General features: G+C 44.6%; 1 protein-coding gene across 1 annotated transcript in view; it reads left to right on the plus strand.

The window, feature by feature from the left end:
- Window positions 1–214: 214 nt before the first annotated feature.
- The window catches only part of MCF2L2 (MCF.2 cell line derived transforming sequence-like 2), a gene marked incomplete at both ends in the record, with an annotated part of 141,691 nt that continues 120,513 nt past the window's right edge, over window positions 215–21,392 (plus strand). Inside the window, 2 exons of the mRNA XM_084267614.1 lie at window positions 215–356; window positions 15,212–15,295. Coding sequence (XP_084123740.1) covers window positions 215–356; window positions 15,212–15,295 — 226 coding nt within the window. The remainder of the gene's footprint in view (window positions 357–15,211; window positions 15,296–21,392) is intronic.

Here is a 21,392-nt window from a genome sequence, read left to right on the forward strand (position 1 = left end):
CTGATATTGAAAGCAAGGAGGGAGAAACAAGCAGGGTCAGTAAGCCTATAAAAGTCTTAACCAATTGCAATGGTGAACATCCTGCTGGCGAGGGTGACCTTGAATGAACTAAGTGGGATAAAGTCACCAGCCTGGACTGACGGCTGAAGAATCAGGCTGGATTCCAGCAAACTGAGAGAGCAGATTCCTGACAGGAGTCTCCTGAGCTGTCGCAATGGCTTCTCGGTGTCGGAAATGTGGACAACAGGTGCCCAGGAATCCACCTTTCACCGGTGTCCGGATAACAGAAGGAGAAATGAAATCTTACCATGATTTTATAGGAGGATGCATTAGGCTGGAACGCATGGCAAAGAAAGGTATGTGCAGCATCTTTCAAAGAAACAGCATCCTAGCTTAGTGGTAGCTGCACTGCATTCCTAGGAGACTTGCAAAAAGATTATTTTCCTAGTGCTTTCTCTGAAGAGTCAGTGGTAAATAATGACAACTGGCTGAGTCTGGCTACTAACTTGGGTATGAGTGCATTGTTTGACTTGGCTGTATGTTGCTGGGGTATTTGCAGTGATTGGACCTGGAGGAGGTTAAATGACTGCTAGACTCCTTCTGGATCAATGTTTATTTCACTCCGATGTTAGACGTTAAGGTTTCTGTGTATGTCTGGAGCAGGCATTTGCTGTGCATGTAAAATACCTTCTGGAAATTAATGGTAGAAGATGGGGCAGTGGGTTTCATAACCTAGTTGACCCTGTCACCTTGTGCTCTTAAACTACTAGGTAGAATGTCAGTATCTTTCACCATAAAGATTTTGTTTTCTGTGTACTCGTGACAAGCCTGGACTGTTGAGCTATTTCTGCTGTGTGTGTCATTTGGGTGCAGGGTAACTTCTGCTCTGAGAGGGTTAATAATATCAGACACTGGTGTCCTGGCAATTCACACTAACTGCATGTTAACTCTGAAGTGGAGTGATGATAGCTGAAAGCTGTGCTGCTGACTGTTCAGTCATGATTCACAACTGCTGAATCATGGAACACTTCTCTATGCTGTTTGAGAGAAATATTAACCAAGGAGCCCTCTGGTTTCACTTTGCTGTTAACTTGAATAAATACTTGGCCACCCTCAAATATTCCTAACACAGTCACTAGTATGTGACAAAAAGATTGCAAAAAACAGGCAATGTGAGTGTACTTTAGAGTTGGATTGTTTATTATGATTTAATTAGCTCTTCAGCAAAGAGTTGCATTCAGTCTGGTATATTGAGAATGTTCTGCAGAGAAGAGGTAGATGAGAAGCAGGTCATCTGCTGGCAGCTGCTGTTTACAAACTGAGGTTTGTAGATGCATTCTGTTACAATGCACAATGCCAGGGTTTGAAAACTGCAAAGCCAGTCCATTGTACCTCTGCTTCTGTTGGCCATCTAGCTGTGCTGATTTTTGGGCTCAGTGCCTCCCTATGTGGTGTTGTTTTTGGCTGACCTTTGGGTAACACTGATGTTTCCAGTTGTACTCTTTGTAATGAGGCATTTGGAGTTCAGCACTGCAGAAATGTCTGGTATGTGAGTAAAGGACAGAACAGAAATAAGTGAGGTTCCTTCCTGAGTCTCTGATCAGGTGCTTCCAGGTTGCTTACGGCTTTGGGGGCTGAGGGCCTGCTGGAGGCAGAACTCAGCATCTGCTGTTCTTTCTCTTCCTGTAGGTAGTGAGGGGAAGACACTGGTGAGAGCTTTGCCATGGTTACTGTTCCCAGGGAAACACCTTCCCTGCCTCTCATGTTGAGAGATGACCTGGCATAGTATTATGGGCAGAAATCCCTTGGAAAATATTTTTCTGCTAGAGAACAGACAGTGTGTCAACTAGTCTGAGCCTGTTCCCATTTTGTGAGGCAGAAAGCATCTTTGCTGCTTTTGTTTTGAATTCTAGCAGTGAGGCCACAGGAGAGGCAGGAGTTAGGTTATTGCTTGGGGCAAGGTGCCTTCAGGTGCATGAGCTGTGAGAATACACCAGTGACAACTCTGCATGTGGTGATCTTGTTAGAAGGGAGCTAAGGTGCTGGTAAGGGGGCAGAGGAATTCATAACACTACCACTGCCTGGGTTCTTTTCTCCTGCTCTGAACTGACTCTGACCTGTTCTCATCTCTTGTTTTGGCATTAGTTTTCTTATCAGTAAAGTAGTAGCAGTAGCAACTACCTGCCTCCATAAATAGTGGTTCCTGATGATGGAGCTATGACAATTCTCTGGAGATGGGACTGGTTTCCCTTTACGCTAGGTGCTGCATAAACACAGGGGAAGAAAGACTACCTGTCCCAAAGAACTTGGGCTTTGCCTGCCCCATCCTGCTCCTTTGCTACTAGCAAAGACTTGACAAACTCTAGGGGAGGATACGTGCCTTTTTCTCAGACTGGCTCACTCTGAGCATGGTAGCAATGCAGGATCTTGGATTGTTCTGACTTGACTCTCACTTAGGGATACCCTTTCTCTAAGGTAAAGATCCAGCTGGGCTGTTGTTGAGGACTAATTGTCTGGTGCTTACTCAGCACTTAGAAGTATGAAGCATTCTTTTCATACAGACCACATCTGTGGAGTCCTGTGAATATTCTCCAGCAGTTTTATCTCTTGTACTAAACATCATAATGAGAAGAGATGGAAGGCATGCAGGTAACTAATACAGAAACAGAGGCTGTGTGGCTGCAAGCAGGTAACCTGCCTTTCATCAGCAGTACCCTTTAGTGAGTGATGCTGTGCCAAGGTGATCCAGGTTCTACAAGCTCAAGGCTTCCTTTGAATCAATGTGATTTGTTTAGATGAGTGTGTAGAAGTGTGGCTGTAGTCTCCTGTGATGTGCAGAGTTGAAAACAGTGAATGCTTACAAAAAGGTGTCACCGTGAGGGGCCAGTTGAAGGGTGGTTGTCCTATGGCCAACATGGTGACACGTCAGAGCTCCACAGCCCTGGCTTCCTGCAATAGGCAGGGGAAGGACCTTGCTGTATGAGCTGGCCTATGGGTGCTGAAGTCCCCTCTGGGATCTGTTGTACAAATGGTGCTATTTTGGGTACCAGTATGTGACCCTGAGACTCTTTATATGAGGAACAGCTGAGGGAGCTGGGGATGTTTAGCCTGGAGAAGAGGAGGCTGAGGGGAGACTCTATCACCACCTACAACTACCTGAAGGGAGGTTGTAGAGAGGTGGGCAATGGTCTCTTCAGCCAGGTGACAGAAGATAGAACAAGGGTAAATGGCATGAAGCTGGGCCAGGGCAGGTTTAGATTGGATATTAGAAAAAAAATTTTTACTGTAAGAGTTGTCAGGGCCTGGAACAGGCTGCCCAGGGAGGGGGTTGAGTCACCATCCCTGGATGTGTTCAAAAAAAGGGTAGATGAGGTACTTAGGGATATGGTTTAGCATAGGATGGGAATGGTTGGACTTGATGATCTTCAAAGGTCTCTTCCAACCTTGTGATTCTGTGATTTGGGAGCTGCAGCTCCAAGGTGCTATAACTGCCAACCAAAGGGAAGGAGTCCTCAGAAAGGCAGGCAAGAAATGTGGCAGGGACTCTAGTCCAGAGCTGATCCTCCTTGTAGTACTCTCAATCTCTCAGAAGAGATACTGAAGCAGAAAGCAAAGCATAGCCTCTTGTCATGAAATGCAGTGTTCTTGGACAATGGCTTTTCAGTGCTGACATGACCATTCATGTCACTCAGCTGCTGGTTAACATCTCTTATCCTTGAGGATGCCTCCTGTCAAAATGGCCCCTTCTGTCCCCTAATGCTCTCAATCAGCCTGCCTTGTTGTGATGCTTGAATCCTCCAATGGGACCACACAGCTGCTGGGGCTCAGCATGGATGGATGAGCACTGGCTGGTTGGACTATGCTCCTGCGTGCTGCGAGGCCTGGGGCTGCATGCTGACTATATGTATATATATTGAGTGAATAAACATGTGTGTGCTTATCTGTGCTCAAGGCTGCTGGCTGTGTAAAACAGGGTTATGAATCTGCATCCCTTCAGGATTCTGGCCTTGCTGCAAAACAAGGCAAGATCCTCCTTGTCTGTAAGATGGGCACCTGTCTGTTGCACCAATGGAGTATTTCTGATTTGTTCTTCTCTAGGACAGTTCTGTCCATCCAGCAATCATGGGCACTTGTTCTTGGTTCTACTGCTGGAAAGGAAAAGCAGTTCTCCAGGTCTGTTCAGGGAGGAAAAGGGACTGAAGTACTGGAAATTGTTTTAGAGCGGTTAAGGATTTAAGGACAGAAAACTGCTTTTATGGTGCTCTCTGGAAGGAAATCCAACCTGAATGAGTTCAGGCTGAAATTGCTTGGACTCCTTGGAGTTTCTCCACCTTCAGGAGTGAAATAAGAAATGCTAATCCCACATGTCTGACCTTTCCACAAAGGTGCTGGTTACTGGGAAAGTGACTATTTTGTGTGAAGACTGAAATCTGCAGTGGAAGTGGAAGGTATTTCTAACCCCCTTGAGACTCAGTCACAGTGCCTCCTCGTGTGTTGCTCAGTTTTTTCCTGTTTTATTTGCATTTTTTATCTATTCTCCACTTTAATGTCAAATGCCACCTTGGGAATCTGGGATACAAAATGTTTTTAGCTGGTTCTCACTGCAAAGAAAAAATGTGCTTTCCACAGAGGCTTTTCTAAGAAAAGACCCTTATCTTTGATCCTTGTCTCTCTCTACCTGTTCCCATTGACATGCAGCCTGCTGGCTGCTGTTGAGCTCTACTGATCCCTGTTTACCTAGTCAGAGAAGTCTGGAGAATGGTGAGGAAAATAGGGAAGGCGTAGCTGGGTTCCAGTTTGAAAAGAATTTTCAGATAAGTAGTGCTGAGAAGATCAAGAGAACGAATTCTCAGAGGCAAAGTTATAGCAGAGGCCTTCTGGGTATTTGTGTTTTTTCTCTTCCTCCCACAATACCAGAACAAGAAACAACTCAGTGAAATGGAAAAGCATCAAACACAGATAGACAGATTGCTGTAATTGGTGATGTTTTGTTAACTTGTGGGACTTATTACCGGAAGATAATAGCTCAGTTTGCTTTTTCATACTGCCTAAATCGTAGTGTAAACCCTCTGGGGAGAAGATTTTTGGGGAAAATGGTGCTGAATGTACTGGGAGGTTGGAGAGCATCTGCAGAGCTCTCACCCTGGTTATGCCCATGGAGTTTATTCTCCAATTTCAGCCAGCTCTGCTGCTTCAAGCCCCACTTAGACGTGTTTCTGCTGTGCTAGTAGGTTGATCTTGTGTACAAATTGTTCTGTTTCATTATTATCTGAGTCTTGTGGTGGATTAACTTGCCCAGTGAGTCATGGACCTTCCTCCTTTGTGACCTGGACCTTATCTAGTAGCATTACTGGTGCTCAAGTACAAAAGGATTTATAAATAAAGCTCAGTTCCAGCAGCCCAGCTTCCTACATAGGAATATCTGAATTATTCCAGTTATCTGGTTGTGCAAATTTCTGACTCTATTAGTTCACTCCACTTATGAAGGGGGAGAATCCTCCAGGCTTTTACTACAGGCAAGAGTTACTGACCAAACATTTATATTTTTCACCTCTTCCCTAAGCCAGGACATCCCAGCACAGACACAGCTCTTTATTCCTATTCAGAACGTGTTCCCATGAGCCATTAAACTGGGGATTGCTGAGTTAAGGCTGTTTGGACAAACTCTTGAGTCACCACCTTGATACAGTGTGCTGCATGTGCTGGTCTGAGGAACAAGGATCTACGTGGCTGAAGAGCTGATTGTGAAATTGGGATATTGTTAATTAGTAAAGTCATCTTCTGCTAGTGTTGGGAAGAGCTGAGGTAAGATGGGAAGAGGTGAGGAATGGGATAGTCTGTTCCACTTCTCCTTGATGTTTACCACTAGATTCAAGAAGGGAGATCTGCCAGAGGAAGGATGAAACTATCAAATTTTTAAATCAAAACCATAATAAGAATTAACGGGCTAGAAATTAAAGTGAGAGCTTTGAAACACAAGCCAATTTCTTTGTGTTAGGCCAGCTCCAGGGGAAGCAGTGGATTTGCAGTTGCCTGCAGCATTTAACATAAGATTAAAGAGCTTTCTAAAATGCTGGTTTAATCCAATTTCTGTGAACTTCTTGTGTGTTCAACAAGTCAAACACAATGAACCTAGTGGTCCCCCGTGGTCCTGCAGTGGAAGAATCTGGGATGATGATCTCTGAGTTAGGGACACTTGGATATAAACCATTCCTTGTCATGCTCTGAGAACCATACCTCTGGGTATGAACATGTGAACCTGTGGGGTCAGATGCTCAGATGGTGTGAGTTTCACTGAAGTAACTCAGGTGTATCACAGCAACTGAGGACCAGGTCCTCAAAACTTTTTTAAATGTAAACTTCCAAATGTACTGCAGATGCTTACCAGTAACAAAACCTGAAGCATCACTTAGTATTACCTTATTCCATAGGTTGTGTGCTGGTGGGATGCTGTTTGGATAGTACAAAATATTATTCCATTGAGAGACACACAACTAAGCCTTTGGAGCTTGGCAGCAGATTACTTTTTTACACATACACACTGAATTTTCCTTTGGTAATTATGCAAATTAAAAATGTCTGACACTTGTACATCTAATTTATGAAACTGAAACTGCTGTCTGAACACGTGTGGTGGGCTGGCCCTGGTTGGACACCAGGTCCCACAAAAGCTGCTCTGTCACTCCTCAGCTACCTTCCTCCATTCAGTAGTGTCTGCCTGTAACACTACAGGTATCTTAAGCTCTCATACACATCTTGTACCTAGCACAGTGTTGCTCTACTTTGATTTGGTGTTTAGCTATATATAAAATCCTGTTGGTATTCTCATGCTATACATACTGTAAACATTGTGATAATTCATGTTCTTTGGCTGGTGGGGAAGGGTGGCAGTACTGGGTGTGTTGCCCTTAAGACAGATCTGCTCCCGTAGCCTATCTAAACAGCTTTGATCTGTGCCTCACTTTACAGGTGGGGGAAACTGAAGTTGGTGGGTGACTTGAATTATTTCCTGTGCCCCAATTTCCCTCAATTCCCCAAACAAATGATACTTGTCTTTTTTTTTTTTTTTTTCCTTCTTTTCCCCCCCTGACCTGATGGCAGGACATGTAGAAGAAATGAGGGGCTACTATTGCATTGTGCATACTGGGGCACAGCTGCTCTGCTGTACCCTAGGTAGAAAGTGACAGGTATCTGAAGTTACTGAGCTGCTGGGATTTGTGACAGGAAAGGGACAATTTTATCAATAAACCTAATGCTAAAGTGATGTCCCAGTATTCTTCAGGTGGTGTTACCATTGCCACACCAACATGAAACTTGTACTTTGTGCACGTGCAAAGCTGTGTCCTGAAGATTTTGTTGAACCAGACACATAGAACTGCTTATTCTCTGCCCAAGAGCTGGCATTGTGCTTCCAACTGAATTCATGGGCCTCGTGCAGCCTGTCTTTAAATGACCATTCTGTGCTTGGTGTGTGGGTGTGCCCTGGGGAGCAAACCCCAGGGCTGCTATTCACAGCAGTGCTTTTGGTTTCCCTTGGCCCTGAGTACTCTACCATTTGAAGTTATTTTAACAAGAGCCCTCCTTCCTTTAGTCTGAGGATGTGAATCTGCTTGGTCTCTTGTCAGGGTGTACCTTTATTTTTTTGTGCTAAGCCAGGAATGCCTCCAGAGCACCCAAGGGTCTGAGTGGGGAGCTGCCTGGGAGGGAGGAAACCAGCTGTACCTTGGGGAGGGTTAAAGCCTGGGTATGGTGTGTGTCAGAGGTCTCTGCTGTGGTTTGCGTCGCAGCAGTTACTAAGCAATTTGTGCAGCCTTCCCCAGGAGAGCGTCAGCTCTTTGGTGCACTGTCAGTTACATCCAGGACTGTTTCCACAGAAGGCTGCCTGCTTCCCTCCCCTCTGCCTTGTGTGAACTCATTACCACAGCGGGACTGAGGAGAAGCCAGCCTCTGACACAAGGGAGGGCACATGCTTGTGAGTCTGAGGGTCTCAAGGGTTGGCAGTGGTCTCTTGTGTTGTGTTTGTTGCTTTTTCTAATGGGTATCTGAACTGAGGTGGTGGTGACAGCTTGGAGAAGGCTGCTGGAGGGGTGGCTGGGTCTCCTGGGGCAAGGGAGGTTGGCTGTGAGCAGTGTTTGCCCTGTTACTGAGATGCTCGTAGCACTGCTGGCAGCGGCGATGGCTGCTGTGGCTCACTGTCTCCAGTGGCAGTAACCAGGGAAATATTTCTGAGCTAACTGGCCTCTGCTCAGGGGTGAGCAAGAAAACAGTTCTTCAGCTCCTGAGCCGAGTGGTCCCTCAAACTGTGTGAACAGACTGAAATGATTTTGCTGGATGTAATAGTTCAGAGCGGAGCCAGGGGCCAGAATTCTTCTCAGCTAGTGTTTCAGCTGTTGAGACTGTCTGCTGGCAGGCTCTGGGGAGGGAGGAAGGAACGAGGTCTGTGGTACAGCCTGCTGCATCTCTCGATCCGCTTACTGTCCAAGCATTGCAGGGAACATGTCTGAGCTCTGAACTTTGCCACGTGCGGGTTTCGTTACTCATGCTGAATTTTAACATGACAGTATGGAAATGTGAAACCTTCTTTAGCCTCCTGTCCTCTGAGCAGGAATTTGTGTTCTAGCAATCCAGCGCTGTTATGAAGCAGAGACTTTTAGGATGAAGCTGAATTGACTTTTTCTCTGGCAAAAATTAGAAACCATCAAGAAGTTGGTTTCTGACCACTGAGAGACTAGGCAAGGGGCTGTGCTGTAAATGTGGGTTAATTTCTTGAAGTTGTCGCTGAGATTAAACCTTGACCTTTAATGCCTCTTATTAGGGGAGCTTGTTTTGTAGAGAACAGGACACAACATCCGGCTCTATAATACTGGGGGGTGTGCCCTGTGAAATCAGGCAATGTCTGTGTCTCTCATGATTTTTTGGATGTGTTGTAAAATCTGTCTTCACAAAAGAACAGGCTATGAAGTCACCTAAACTGAACAGTGAGAGTATGTGCTTAAAGAATCTTACATTAGTTTGTACAATTTGGCTTTTATGGGAATTATTAATCAAGGATTCTTGGATGTGTGTATAAATCTCTGGTGCATTCTGACAATAAGCAGTTGTTGAAATTCTTGAAGTGTGACTGTAGATAGAGATGTGTGCAGACCGATGTATTTTTGCAGAATGTACCAACAGTAAATCAAAATACTGGCTTCTTTTCACTGTCTAATTTACTTATGTAGGAAAAAAAAATCTTTTAAAGTTGGCTTGGAAAGCTGAAATGAGCCCTGGAGGGTGTTGTACCAATTAGTAGTAGCAGCACCACATACAAAAGTAGTGGGGACCCTTCCTGTCTGGGTTGGTAACAGGTTGCTTGCCAATTTGTCACTGAAGTGAGTAATTGATTTTTAAACTATAGATCAGCCTGATGGAGAATGGTCAGACTCACCACTTCTGAGTCTTGGGGCTTCCCAGGCTCAGATTTTAATTCTGTATCTCAAAAATGCTATTGCTTTTAGATGAATAGATATTTAAATGTTGAACAAAACATGACTCTGAGCACATGTACTTTTCCTCTATTTTCAGTGCAGGTGCACCCGGACTTGACTTTGCCTTAGGCACATGCCTGAGGGGTCTGCAGAACTAGGAACCACTGGAAAGCCTGGCTCTAAAGCCTGGGGGAAGGTCAGGTGTGGATCCAGAATAACTGGTTCACTTGTATTTCCAATGTAAAGGAGCGTGCTGGGCTCTTGGACTCAAAAGTCCTTGAAAAGTACTCGCAGTTTGCTAGTGGCTGGTGTGATCTTGAGGGTAAGTTAGAGATTTCCCCTTGTAGTGATGATGTTGACCTGCAAATAACTGGGAATTTGAATTCTCCCCTGTGCTTCCTTGATGCTGGCCTGTTTGTTGTCCTTACCTTCTTACTTGGACAGTACTCAAATGTCTCATTTGGGGGTTGCTGCTGCTGACTGCTTTGAGCTTCTCTTGAATCTTTCATTCAGTAAACTTCAAGCAGAGGTGGGTGTTAATGGATTTGTATCTTTAGGGTGGTAACATTTCCAGTTACCACAGTGGTCCAGCGTTCTTGCTCGAGAAACTGAAAGTGAGAGGATTTCCAGTTGAGAGGATGTAGTTTTGGTTCTTTGCTATAAACAGCTCTCCTTTACCCCCCTTTTCAAGTCAGCTGTGGCATACACTTAGTGTGCACTGTGCCTGCTTGTAAAAACAACTTGTTCAGTGAAGTCTGCTACTGCTCCTGGAGTGTGGGAAAACACAACCATTCAACAGGTCTTTTCACCCTGTGACCTCTCCAGTCCTCTAATTTTATGTCGAAAGTGAACATCAACTTTAGTCAATGGAGATGAGCTGAAAAATGCAGTGATCCAAAGTAATTTGAGCAGCTGTTGTTGAAAGACTTGGAGTCAAAGAAATGTTGCATGTGGCTGCAGAGCTGAGCTCAGGTAAAGCTGTATGTCCATCATTAGGCTGTGCAGAATGCTCTGGAAAGACTGATTGTGTCTTAGCATAAAGAGAGGAGGAAAAATCAGAGCAGATCTACTGTGTGATAGAAGATCACATCAGGCACCAGTTCAGCTTCTCCCGAGGTAGACACTGAGGCTCACAGGTTTTTGAGCCCTTTAAAGAAAGCTGTGTGCTGGTAACCTTGCCCTCTTATGTGGACATTGGGAAAGCTTCCAAGGCAATCCCACCCACACCATGGCCTAGATCTATCCCCTTCTCAAAGGATCAGAGCAAATTGACAGTGCATCACTCAAGGCAGTTGGAGCCTTGCTCCTAACCTTTCTTGCCTAGGCTTCTACTACATGAGCATATGTGAGGATGTTGCAGTTAAAACCCAAAACTTTGAGGGGTACCTCTAAACATAAACCAGATTTCTTAAATATTTCAGTCATCTGTATCTAACTCTGCAAGTTAGCTAGCAAACTTTGCTAGGAAACTTGATTTTAATGAGACCAGAAATTGCATTTAAACAACTACACTTTATAGATTTTATATTTGTGTTTAGTTAGCAAATCATCTGAAGGAAAAGACACCCCCAGTCACCCACCTGTGAACTGTAGGTACTTGCAACTTTCAAGCTCAGGATTTGTGTGTTGCCCTTTAGTACTTCACAAGAAGAATGAGAACACATAACATCAGGTGTTCATACTCTGCAAATGAAATACCTGGTCTTACCCCAAGCTTGCCTGATGATTTTCAATCACATCAGCAGTCTGGGTTTTTTCCCCCAAATCCACAGTTCTGATTTGGATGCTGTGAGGGTTGCTTTTGATGGAGCTTGTACAGAGTACAGGTAGGCTGATAGGTTCTGAGTTTAGCAAAAGATTTTCCTTTGCTCCCAGCTGTCTTCCCTTCCTGTGAGTTACAAATAGAGGCTGTCATTAAGAAGAAATGAACATTGCACTGGAAGCCTGTAACCCTTTGTTCCAAGATGAGTGGCTTCACATGGGGGATTGAAGCAACCCCGTCTTCTAGTGAACAGAAGGCTAGGCAGTTGTAACATTTGTAGTCACCAAAAAGCTGACAAAGAAACCCCAGTGTCCTCTTAGAGCTGCCTGCCTTTGCTTCTCTTGCCCAGAGCACTGGCATTGCTGTGTCAATCTGCTTGGTGTATTCCAATGTCTCACTCCAGTGGGCCAGCCTTCCAGCCCTGTTGGAAACCATTAGGTGCCATTAGCATGTAAACTATTTTCTCTCCTCTCAGAAAAGAGAGGAGTCAACGAGATACTATTCCTTGCAGCTTTTAATTGGCTGCTGTTGGTGTAGGGCTGAAGGTGGCAGTCTGTGGGCTGGGCTCCAGACCTGCTGCAGGAACACATGCAGCTGTGGTGAGAAATAAAATGGGCGAGTGTGTGTGTGGGGAGGCCCAAGCACATCTCATTAAGTGAGGAATTATGAAGTGTAACTGAATGGCTTTCCCCTTAAAGAATAGAGAGCGTGGTTGCAGCTAGGCTCCCTAGAGATCTGGGAGGGAGGAGAAGCCATGTCGCACAGATGGCTATAGTAATTGCTCTTCTTTTTCCTGGTAGAAGAGCTTGGGAAGCAAAACTGTGAGGCTGAGTTTTCTGCAGTGAAACTGGTCTTGCATGTAAAAATGTGAACAGTCTCTGCTAGGGATTGGATTTCTAGCTGTTTGAGAGGAGCACCAAGAGTGGATGAACTGACACATCATTTCCCCGCCCCTAGTATCACATTTTTATTCCCATTTAATTGTCCTGGCAAACTCAATTAGCTCAGGTAATGAAGAACTGCAGAATGTGTAAAGATTCAAAGGGTAGGCTGCTTTTGCCCAAGAGGCTGAGCACTGCTGCATGTCAGTGTGAGCTACACTCACCTGAATGTGGGATTCCTAGTTACCAAATGTATTGTCTACCACCTTTTTCATCATCTGAATCTCTCCTGCTGAGTGTGGGTTTTACAGCAAACCCCTTGTAGCTCACTGGAGAGTCTTGCCCAGGCAGGACACCTAACTGGTGCTCTGCATTTCTTGTTCCTAATGCTTCATCTCATCCTTACACCACAAACTTTTCTTGGTAGAAAAATCTGTAGAAACCAGAACCCAAGGTATATTTAGAGCAAGCTAATAAAGCAGCTTTATCAAGGGGAGCAAGGGGGGATTTTTGTTTTGCTCAGGACTGGTTGATACTAATGATGCCTTTGTATTGGTACACACCAAAAGCAAGCTATTGTACTGACAGGTGTGTTACCCTGGAGGTATAAGCAAGTCTGAGAGGCTAGAGATGGTGGCACGTTTGCTAGTTCATTTTCTGTTTCTGCTGAGCCTCCTTGTGATTGTCTCATCCACTGTACAAACCACCAAATGGTTGCAAAACCAGAGCAGTGTAAAATCAGTCCTGTCACCCAAACCTGAGTGCACCTATCTACCTGTGAGACTACACAGTTGTCACTACATCTTGAATCTTCTGGATGCAACAGAAACTTCTTCAGTGAATGCTTCAAGGTTTCTTAGTTCTGAGAGTCCAAGCTCTGCTTTAATTATGATAACTAATTAGTAATTAATAATAACAATGAGAGCAAGAGGGCTTTAAGGTTTCTTGCCATCCCAAGCAAAGACAAACTGCCTTGGTTTTGACCAGACCATCTCTGGAGGTGAAGTCATGAGCCCTATGTAATGTGTTACAAAGCTGTGTTGGATTGGAGCTTTCATTGTTACAGATCTGGTGCCTCAGGGTGGGGAGGAAATATGGTGCTTTTCATACAAAGGCTGTATCTACCTTCTGATCTGTTGTGATCTTAACTGTATATTCAAGTTTTGATTTGTGCCCTGAATCTATGTTGTCCCACTGTGCTTTTTGAAACAAATTCTCTCTTCCCTAGCTGTAGCCCCCACCAGTTCGAGCCTCATTGGTCTCTTTTATATAGACATGCTGTACCTGACACTGATTTGGATCTTGGGCTTCACTCAGTTGATGAAAGGGTTAATATCAACTATTTCTGATGACTAGGGATCATGCACTGACATGTGTCCAGGCTTTTGGGCTGTAACAGTGTGACTCAGTGCTCTGCAAACAGCCAGCTCGGTTACTTGGAGCAGGATGTCTCTGCTCAGATTAAAAATCAACTAGTCTGTGTCCTAAACTGGGCCTTAACTCTGCTAACTCTGTGCCACGGTGTAAACATGACCTTAGCAATAGATTGAAATAACAGTAAATTCCAAGGACATCACTGAAACAGGGTCTCTGGCTGCAATTCGTTTTTGTTCCAGTCACTCATAGCCACCTGCAGAGAAGCTGATGGTGTGCTGCTTAAACAGGCTGGAAATAGAGGTCCCACATCAAAAGGATCATTTGCTCTAGTTTGACTTTTCTCCTTTTTAGGTCAAAATGAGATTTTTTTTTTTTTAATTTTTTTTCAATTGCTTGGAGTAGCTGCTGTGTGCTGTGCATCAGCCAAAATCTCTGCAACTTCTTTCCGTGTTGTGTCACCGTCTGTCTAGGAGAGGGCAATTGCACGAGGTCTTTTGATAACTTTGTCTTTAAGGCATTAGCAAAGTGTTTGAAAATTAACAGAAGAGTTTCCAGATGATACTGTGTCACTTAAAACTGGAATCTCTAGTTATGGAGGGGATCGGGATAGGTGTCTGAAAGCAAGATAGATAGTATTTTGGGCAGCAGACAAGCTGATTTCTAACCTCTGTGACCTCCCCCTCTATTTCTGGACACTTTGCTTAAAGCCAGGTGTTCCAACATATTTTAGTGCCTGTATTGTATTGATGCTGGTGAAGGTCTTGAGGGTACCCCTTAAATAGGATACCTTTACTCTGATCTGTGTGGTCTGTCCGGACCCAGCTTCCTTCCTTCTACCTCTGGGCACTTAGAGGTGAGCTGGAGAGCACTAGGACCAGTGGCTGTTTTGTAGCTGTGCAGTGGCTAAAGGCTTAATTATGGTAGGTGTAATTGTAATGTAAACCTTGATCCTGCTAGCTAGGCTGGCAAATACTCCCCGGTAAATGCTGCTGTTCTGAACTGGGATATGAAGGGTGGGGAGAACAATTGGGTACACCTGTTATAGAAAGATCAAATTAGCTCAATGTGGGATTTTCAGATCCTGGTCATTGAATAGATCACATGCAAAAATTGTGGTGACTTTTCCCCAGCTCCTTGCCAAGTTATTTTTTAACTTTTCAGTGTTTACTCCAGAAGAAGGGGCTTTGTTTTCATGAGAAGAAAGCCTCAGAGCCCATTACTTCCTCCTTTTACTCTGCAGTCACTTGTAGCGGAAAAAGCATCAGCAAAGGAAACTCTTCTGGATTGGCTGGTTACTCAAAGTCCTGGAGCAGAGACCAGGGAGTTGGGGTGGAACATGGCACTCTGTCTGAAGCAGACTTTGCTGTTTCAAAGGCTGGAAAGCTGCTTTGTGTGGGAGGCCGAATGCAGTGGCTTAGCACGAAACATGAAGTAGTAGGGAGCAGGCTGTCAGCTTGAGCAAACCTGTGACACGCTCTGGCAAATTACTGAGGCTGGTTTATGGGAAGCTTTCTCTGAAACACAAGGTGATAGATAAGGTAGGCTGAAGATGAGAGTCTAAGTATCGTTACCTCCTCTGACAGCCATGTAACATCTGAGCCAATAGTCCAACCAGGCTCTTTTCCTTTGAGTGTCATCTTTGTTATGACAGGTACTTAAGACCTTAATGACAATCTTTCCATCCTTTATTAACTCATTGAAGATCTCTGTTTTCTCTTGCACAGATGAAATCATGCAGCAGGAGATACGGCCGCTGGTGGCAGTGGATATAATAGAGCAGCTCCACAGGCAATTTGCTATCTTGTCAGGTAAGAAGTTGCTGGTAATCAACTCTGGGATTCTCCTGGCAGTGTTTTGGGATCTGTTGTGCTGGCTGTCACCCTTTGGCTCTGCAGCAGTTGCAATTGTATTTTTATATTGCAAATGAAAAGTGTATAGAACTGATAAATGCCAACTTGCTGCAGTTGTTTTTCTTAAGGCAGGTTTCTTTCCCATACTTCCCATGGTGGGCTGGGGGAATGGATTTAGAGGGTAAGAAACAAAACAAGTCTTTCCGTACTTATCTCTGCACAATGTCCGAACATCTTGTTTATGGGAAAAGATTTTGGTCTATCAGGGAGCTACTCATGACCTTCCCCCACTCTTCCTCATTTGCCTTTGTTTTAGAAATGATTCATTTCTGAAGTGTAAGGTTCTAATCTTATAAAGACTTGATTATTACTTATTCCTTTGTTTGCCTGAAGTCTGCAGTCATGCAAAGTGACGCAGTTCCTGCTGTGAATAAATAGCTGATACTGAAATATTTGCCAAATTATTTAATACACTCTTTTTAGATCCTGTAGAAGAGAAATCCTTATCTGAGTCTTAAAATGGCCTCTCCTACTGACCCTATGGCCTCTGGCGACTCCTTTTTCTGGGTTTCCGCCTGTTCTGCAAATACAGAAGTTTAAGAATTTGCTTTCCTTTTTCCCCATAGACACACAGTGGAGTATCATGAAATAGCACCAAATGCTGAGATAGTCCTATTAAGGTGCTCTTGGACAGCCTGTTCACCTCTGCTTGGTGAAGAGGAACTCTGGGTACACAGTGTGGGGAGTACACGGACACAGCGCTGCAAGTGATCAACTCAGCGAGCCCAATGCTTGCTGCATCTTTATGTTTTTCAGCATGCTCTAAGCTGCCAAATGAAATTCAAATTTTAAGTGACACCAAATCCCTTGTGGGCTCTGAGTATTAAAACTTGATTTTGGAGGTTTCTGTGTAGCATCTTGTGGCAGTTTCATAAGCTCAATTAACTGTGTTGCATTTGGAGAGGGTACTGACTGGGCAGAGGTGTGACCAACTGCTGCCATGTCTGCAATAAAGCATCTTGGGGTTACATCTTCCTAGAATTCCTAATAAACACAAACTTCCATGCAGAACAGTGTCAGCAACTGCCTAAAACCACTCAGACCTTTTGTGTTCCACCTCTGTGCTCAGCACAAGGTAACTAGGAAATGCTTGTCTAATATCTATCTGAGGACAATTTTTGTGGGGCAGTAGTGCAGTATTCTCCTTTGGCTGCTCAGGTGTCTGCCTGCATTCTGTGTGCTTACTATAGCTCTGCTGTGCCAAACTGGAGAGATTAGTGAGTAAACTCAGTGTTAAGTGTTCCACATCTGACTGCCAAGGGTTCCAATGCAGAGATGCCCCAACTAGCTCTCAGAAGCCCTGGGTGGTCAGGTGAAGCTGGGCACCCCTTTCCCCTTGTGCTAGCCACTTAACAGAAAAAATAGTGACTGATGGTTGGGAGATAACTGTCTCTTAATTTGGTGGCTGTTTTCAAATTTGAAGCATCCTCACTTAAAAGAACTGCTTCAGGAATGGTACTTAGATCCCTTTCACTAGCACTAAACTGACCTTCAGATACTCTAAATGCAAAGAAGAGAACAGGGAGTCTAACAGCTATTCAACTCCTTTGGGGTCTTGATGTTGACTTCAGTCATCCCGAGTGGGATGCTTGCCTGTGCTTTTTAAGCAAGCAAACACTTACTGGTTGGTTTCTCTGCAATGCTCAGCTTGGTGGGTTTCTTCCATTCACCAGGCCTGCAGAGCTGCTGAAACCAGTATTGTTTTCAAGGCCTTTACCTGGTACACAAATGCCTGGAAACAGTTTCATCAGTGTAAAGAGCATCATGCATGCTGAGAATGCGGTGCCCTGTGTGCAGTGCCTATCTGGTAAAATGTGGAGGGCTGCTCTTAAACCCTACTACCTTGCAACATTTGAGACCATTAATAAAAGCTAAACATAGTATGTAATGAGCAAATTGTGGAAAGTGGCTTACTAAACAGGAAGAACCCCCTGTTTCTCATTCCAAGGGCATTAAACATGGCACAGAAATGTCAAGGTAAATATTATAGAAAGCATTTTCATATTTCTTTGAGCTCACTTCCGCAGTGGCCTGTACTCTCACCTGCTATTTTAGTGAATTCAACTCTTCATGTTTCTTTCTTTTTATTCTTGAAAGAGGCAGGAAAGATGTTTAAGTAAGGCTATTTAAACCTAAGGTGCTTAAGACTTTGGAAATAACTCTTTGTAGAAGGCAGGGCGGAGGAACTTGTTTGTTTGGGATCAGCAAATAGCTGACTCAGCAGCACACGAGTACTGAAAATGAGTGAAAAGGTGCCATTCATGCTCCCATCTACATAAATCCCATTGGAAGAATTTTCAGGCTTATCTAAAATCTGCTTGGTGCAGTCCAGAAATAATGTCCTAGGATGGAGCAGGGCAGTGTAGTTCATAGCTTCCAAATTGATTTTGGTCTGGAGTTTACAGCTAAATCTGGAAACCTGTGTGCCTCCGCTCTGCGATCCTCATGGCACCTTTAGCCCAGGATCTTACTCTTTTAGTGACCATTGCTGGTTCATAGGTAAAATATAACAACAGGAATCTTCCTTACTGTCCCTTTATTGCCTCCTGCAAACTGAGGTTGAGGTACCACCCAGAAATGACTCTGCTTTTCACAAATTAATTTTTCTAAATAAGTGTAACTTCCTTTTTCCTCCAGCAAAAGACTGAGGTTTGTTTTATCCAAGAAAAGCAGAACTGGGTACTCTCCTGCCTCATTTCCCTCACTGAAGTAATGCACACCTAAATGATCTAATTTCATTTTGAGTCTTTTTTTATTTTTCCCCTGGCCAGCTCTGCAGCTTTTCCTTAAAGTATGCTGCTTTGCATTAGGCACAAGCAACCATAAATATTTTGGTGCTATATGGAGACTGCAAGTCTGTTTCCTGGCTTTCCATGCTGATACCTTCTAGCTCTGTAGCCACTGTCTGAAGAAAGACCCCTCTGCTCTTACTACTGATGGTGATGAGGCTAAAAAGATTCTCCCAGCTTACTTGTAGCATGTTTTCAGGCATACAATATGGCTTTCTGAACAGCTTCATAAAAATGATATATGCTGATTTATACTGGTTGGGGTTATTTCTTTCATTCTGTAGGTGGCAGCCACCTCTTTTGTGCATGCACATGTGGAGCTCAGAGGATGTTAATGGTGACTCAGGATTGGGCTGCTCCACAGCCTTGAGCTTTGTCAAGCTCTTCTGCTCTGTCCTGTGGACCCCAAATCCATTTGTCCAGCGATAAGGAAAGTTACTGGGTTGAATGTTGTAGAGTTTGTTATAAATGAATATTTATTAACAGCAAACTGCTGAGGCAGATGTAGTGAAACCATATATTCCCTTGCAGTAAAGCAGAAAGAGTAGAAGGATTGAAGTAAAAGGCTCTTTGTTTGCTCTGGACACGACTCATTAGAAACACTTTCCTCTACTCTTGCTGTGTACAAAGTTCTTGGAGATTCTGACTGTCTGCAGCCTCTGAGCAGATGGTAGGAATTATGTAAGAGGCCCAATACATTTGTTTGATTGTGTCAGGTTCTAGTTGTATGAGATACTGACAGCCTCCTGTTTGTCCTGGCCCTTGAGCTACCAGACTAACCATGCCAAGAGCAGGCAAACTCTCCAAAGGCTTCCCTGGTCTGCTGTGGTCTTGGAAAAAGCTGTGGTGTAGTGTGATGATGTCTATAATCACATAGTTCTACTTTGGTCATCTCTTTTTCCAAGTGCTGAGCTAGCCCTGCTTAGCTTGTGGGATCTGCTGGGAGCGCTGGTTCTTGTGGTTAAACTCTAGTCTTGAAACCACCTCTTCCACTTCCCTGAAAACTGAACTCCCAGATATGGGACTACAGCTGTGACAACATAGGAGAGCACAGCTCTGTTTGTGTGTTTCCTATAGCTCCAGAGAGAACTAGGTCAGGACGCTGGGCAGTGCTGAACGCTTGGGTGTTCTAACACACACCAGTTCTCACTGCTGGTAAAGTGCTGTTCTGTCCTGAGCAGCTATACCAACCTGCTCTTGGAAGTGCTGCTACTCCCTCCCTTTTTATCTGCAGCTTCAAAACCTGTTCTTATCTGTAATTACCCTCTCAAAGAGCCCAATCTGCCATTCACAGCAATAATGGATCCTGTTACTAAATCACTAATTTATTAGACAAACTGTGGGGAAGTGTATTAGAGATTCATGTGCTTTGTGTTCTGTTCCTGGGAAGTCAATGGACTTCAGTGGATGGGCAACTGTGTCTGAAAATGGTAACTGGCTCTGAAGCCAGTTTATTTAATTTCCAAAGCCTGGAGGGCATTTGGCCATCTGCTTTCTGTTGAAGCTGAGCCTTTGGAAAACCTGGCCTGACCTTGCTGAAAGGACAGCTTGGAGTCTATGTAAAAACCTGGACCTAGGAAGCATGATTTAAGTTTAATGAGAAACTCACCATCCGTGGCCCGCCCTTAATCAACATGCAAACCAAAATGAGATGATGGAAAAAGCAAAACCTGACCAGGCAATGAGCTGACCCAGGAGGTGAGTTGTACTCAGGGCTGCTGTGACTAAGGGAGCTCTCTGCATGTGGGCAGAGCCAAGCTGTGAGTCTGCCTGTGCCAGCAGAATCGAAAAGAACTTTCCGGTACTGATGAGCTGGTGTCTGGCAGGCTGGGGAGGTGTGTGCTGTAAACTTGCAGGCAAGCTTTTGGAACTTCTGTCCATAGCCTGGTTTGGTTTCTTGAGTTGTGTGTGGGTTGTTTTTGGTTTTGTGGGGTTCTTGTTGCTTGTTTTTTTCCAAGGGATTCAGCATATTTGGTAAGCTCTGGTTAGATGTTACTTTATAATCGAACTGTTGGTGTCACAAGAAAAGCTGCTGGCTACAGAATAGTCCTTCAGTATAGCCCCTCTGATTGTCTGAACCATAGATAGTTTCAGTCCCTGGACAACTTGTGTAGGTGGACTAGGATTGGGGAGCAGGAGATTTCCTAGGGTCCCCATCATGACCAGGAACTTGGCTTTGCTGCTTCCACCTCAGTCACAGCAACATGCAACTCCAGCTGCAAGAGCTCTCCGAATTCAGCACTCGCACCTCGTTTGTCAGGCACACCCTCTGGACTGCAAAGCAGCACTAAATTTTCTCTGCTGCCACATCCCAGTCTCCCCCATGCATACTCCTCCCCCAAATACTTCAGCTGTTTTGTTTCCACAGCTAAATTCTGGCCCCATTTTCACTGCAACAGCTAGCCAGGCTGCTGGGAAGCCTATTGAACAGGACCTATGGCTTTGTCCTGGGATGGGGGGAGCTGGTGCAGATATGAGTGAGTGATGGTCCCATTACCTATGCCTTGTACTATCCTGAGACAGCTTGTGTGCCATCTCTCCTATGTTTCTTTCCTTTCCACATTCACTCTGTACTTTTGTCACTCAGGTTTTTCCTGGCCCTTTGCCCTTGGGGTGCAAGAGAGCAGGAAAAGCTCATCAAGAAGCTGGGAGGCAAAATAATGGAAGTGCCCAGGACGAGGAGGAAAGGGATGCTACCATTTGAGTAGCAAACCAGGCAGAAGATTGAGCTGACTGTAATTTTCTCCACTTAAGTCTTGCTTTTTTCCAGGCAGTGCATCCTTCTAATCCATCTCCTACTGATGCTGTCCACCTTATTTCTGCTTCAAGTTGTTGTTTGCCAGGCCTCTGTATGACCCTGAATGCAAATGATTTATCTTCTTGCTGATAATCTACCTCTCATTATACATCAAGATCTTTAATCAGAATGCCCTTCCCCAGGCAGCACTGAGTCCATACAATGCATTTGGGTTGGATGCAAGGCAGGCTGCTCTCTGCAGAGATAGAGAGCAGACAGGAGATGAACCCCTTGAAGGAACTTGATGAAGCTGAATTGGCAGCATGTGTTATGTTTGTGGGTGCTGCCTGGGAGGGGAGCTCGAGTCTGCAGCAGGAGATGGTAGACAAAATGTGGTTGAGTTTTCTCTGGGGCTATCTGTGATGGAGCAGCCTGGGGTCTGACTGAGGAGCAGTGGGCCAGCGGTGGC

This window comes from Gallinula chloropus (assembly GCF_964237585.1).
Source record: "Gallinula chloropus genome assembly, chromosome: 8".
Taxonomy (NCBI): Eukaryota; Metazoa; Chordata; class Aves; order Gruiformes; family Rallidae; genus Gallinula; species Gallinula chloropus.